The sequence below is a fragment of the Helianthus annuus genome, chromosome 15 (genome assembly GCF_002127325.2).
Source record: "Helianthus annuus cultivar XRQ/B chromosome 15, HanXRQr2.0-SUNRISE, whole genome shotgun sequence".
Lineage (NCBI taxonomy): Eukaryota > Viridiplantae > Streptophyta > Magnoliopsida > Asterales > Asteraceae > Helianthus > Helianthus annuus.
Window position 1 is genome coordinate 67957724 of NC_035447.2, and position 2334 is coordinate 67960057.

Genomic DNA, 2334 nt, shown 5'->3' on the forward strand with positions numbered 1-2334 from the left:
TGTTTATGTTTGCGTTTTGGTTTATGATTCAAAATAACAAATTAAACAGTTAATGGCTCGGTTACAAAAGCGTGTTTATGTTTGCGTTTTGGTCTAAGATTCGTAATAACAAACTAAATAGTTAATGGCTCGGTTTTACAATTCTACTCTATTTTTTTTTTATTTGTGATCCATATGGTGCGTTTAGATGCTTCCATACCGTACCTCACTACCTTGTGGCTAGTAGTTTGGTTTACAGTTTATATTTACAGCTAGTCGGAAAAAGGAAAATTTCATACTGTACCGTTGGCTAGTAGTTTGGATTACAATTTATTTATATTTAAAGCTTGTCGGAAAAAATAAAATCCAAAACCATGGGCTTTAAGCTGTGTAACCTTTAGAATCATTTTAATTTAAACTATAGTTACTATACTCGCTTTGCTTGACAATACAACACAAGGATCCAGATAAGTTTTACTTATTAGAATATTATTATTGTTACGTTCCTTTAGATCATATTTATATGATCTCATTATAAAGATGCGATATAAATCAAAATCAAAACCTTAAATTATTGTTTAATTCATAGAACAGAATGGAGTGAAATATGAATAAAATTAGAATGTTGATTCAATTTCTTATGTTTTTGTTTCAACAAACGAATGAATTAGAATTGAACAATAACATAATGAATGAAATCCACATTCCAATCCCAAATGACACCTAAGTTCCAAATCAAATTTCAATTTCTACGCAAATTCCGATTTCAGTATCTTCCACGACACCAACGCTACCTAAGAGTAAGCCACGGTTTGGTTTCAATTCTCAACGGTTTGATTTAGATTTACTAACGAAAACCATAAAGTGTAAAGCCATAGATCTACAATATTAGATACCGGATGCAGTCACATTAAGAAAAAAAGCCTACAAAATGCGATTACAACTTAAAGGCAAATGTTACGGAACAACAACAATAGAGAAAATTACTCCAAATGTTGCAAAAAAATACAGATCCGGTGAGGTATTTAACTATTTACAGTCTACGTCTCTACGACGCCGTCGTTTCTTCACTGATCGCTAATCAAACCGCAAATGTTCCTTCTCGATTGCTAATTTTAACCGATTCTACTTTTCAATATCGCAGATCAAAGTCACATTGATTCAGCCGGTGGCGGAAGGTTGAGATCGATTCCGACACTTTCATGAGGCGACGCCGGTGACCGTAACGGTTTCACATCAACGACAGACGATGAGTTCGAGTCATCGCTAACAGATTGCCGGAATTTAGATCCGGATCGGTCGTAACCGGAGCTCTGGAGAGGTTGAGCTTGACCGGAAAGGAATATCCCGTCGAAATAATACATCTGATTCGACTCCGGCGAGAAAAAAACCGTCACCGGAGGATAACGGAACATATTGTTCTGGTGAAACGGTAACTGAACGGCCGACGGAACATTCACACCGGTAATGTTCTGGTGTAACGGAAACTGAACGGGAGACGGAACATTAACACCGTTATTCTTCTGGTGTAACGGAAACTTAACGGCAGATGGAACATTAACGCCATACGACAGGTTCAGATCTAACGAAGGCTCAACCGATTCCGCTTCTCGACTCGCTGTTGACTCAACGGTACTGTGTTGACTCAGTAAACTCGTACTGTGTTGACTCGCTAAACTCGCTTTTTTCAACAAACAAGTAGTATCATCATCGTCATGTACAGGAAAATTAGTTTTAGCCTTAGAGCCACGAAACTCACGCGCCGCCGCGTCGTACGCACGCGCTGCCTCCTCCGCGGTGTCGAACGTACCTAACCAGACGCGGCTTTTCTTACCGGGATCGCGAATCTCGGCGGCGTAGCGACCCCACGGGCGCTTCCGTACGCCTCTGAAATGTGGTTCTTTAGCTACGCCTAAATTGAGGTTGTTACCGTTAAGTTTAACGGCGACCGGAGTTCTGTTGTTGGGAGACATGGGGTGTAAGTTAACGGTGAGTTAACGATTGAAGTTGTTATGGTTATAAAAAGTTTTGTGAATAAAGGAAACGAGGGGTTGGTTGCTTATATAGGGGGAAATGGGAGAGAATGGGTCAACGGATGGAGCGTAGATGGGGGGCAGCCGCCCATAAAGGAGGGGGTTACGTGGCATGGCGGCATTGTATTTTGTTTTTTTAAATATTAAAAGATATTGGTGTCTCAAAAACGGCTGAATTTCTCAAGTAAGAAATCTGAAGTGTTGTAACGTACTATTATGTTTTTATGAACTCTAGAAGTCTCAAGTAAGGGTGAAGGGGGTGCTCACCTAATAGGTGAGTCCCCTCTCTTACGCCAAACCAATCCCCGTGTGCCACGTCAAC

At 40.1% G+C, this 2334-nt stretch overlaps 1 protein-coding gene across 1 annotated transcript; it reads right to left on the reverse strand.

Annotated features, from left to right (window-relative positions):
• Positions 1-841: 841 nt before the first annotated feature.
• Positions 842-2020, reverse strand: LOC110915843 (ethylene-responsive transcription factor 4). Its single transcript, XM_022160586.2, has one exon. It carries the CDS (start codon positions 1950-1952, stop codon positions 1131-1133), a length of 822 nt encoding a protein of 273 aa, XP_022016278.1. The 5' UTR covers positions 1953-2020; the 3' UTR covers positions 842-1130.
• Between the last annotated feature and the right edge of the window lie 314 nt (positions 2021-2334).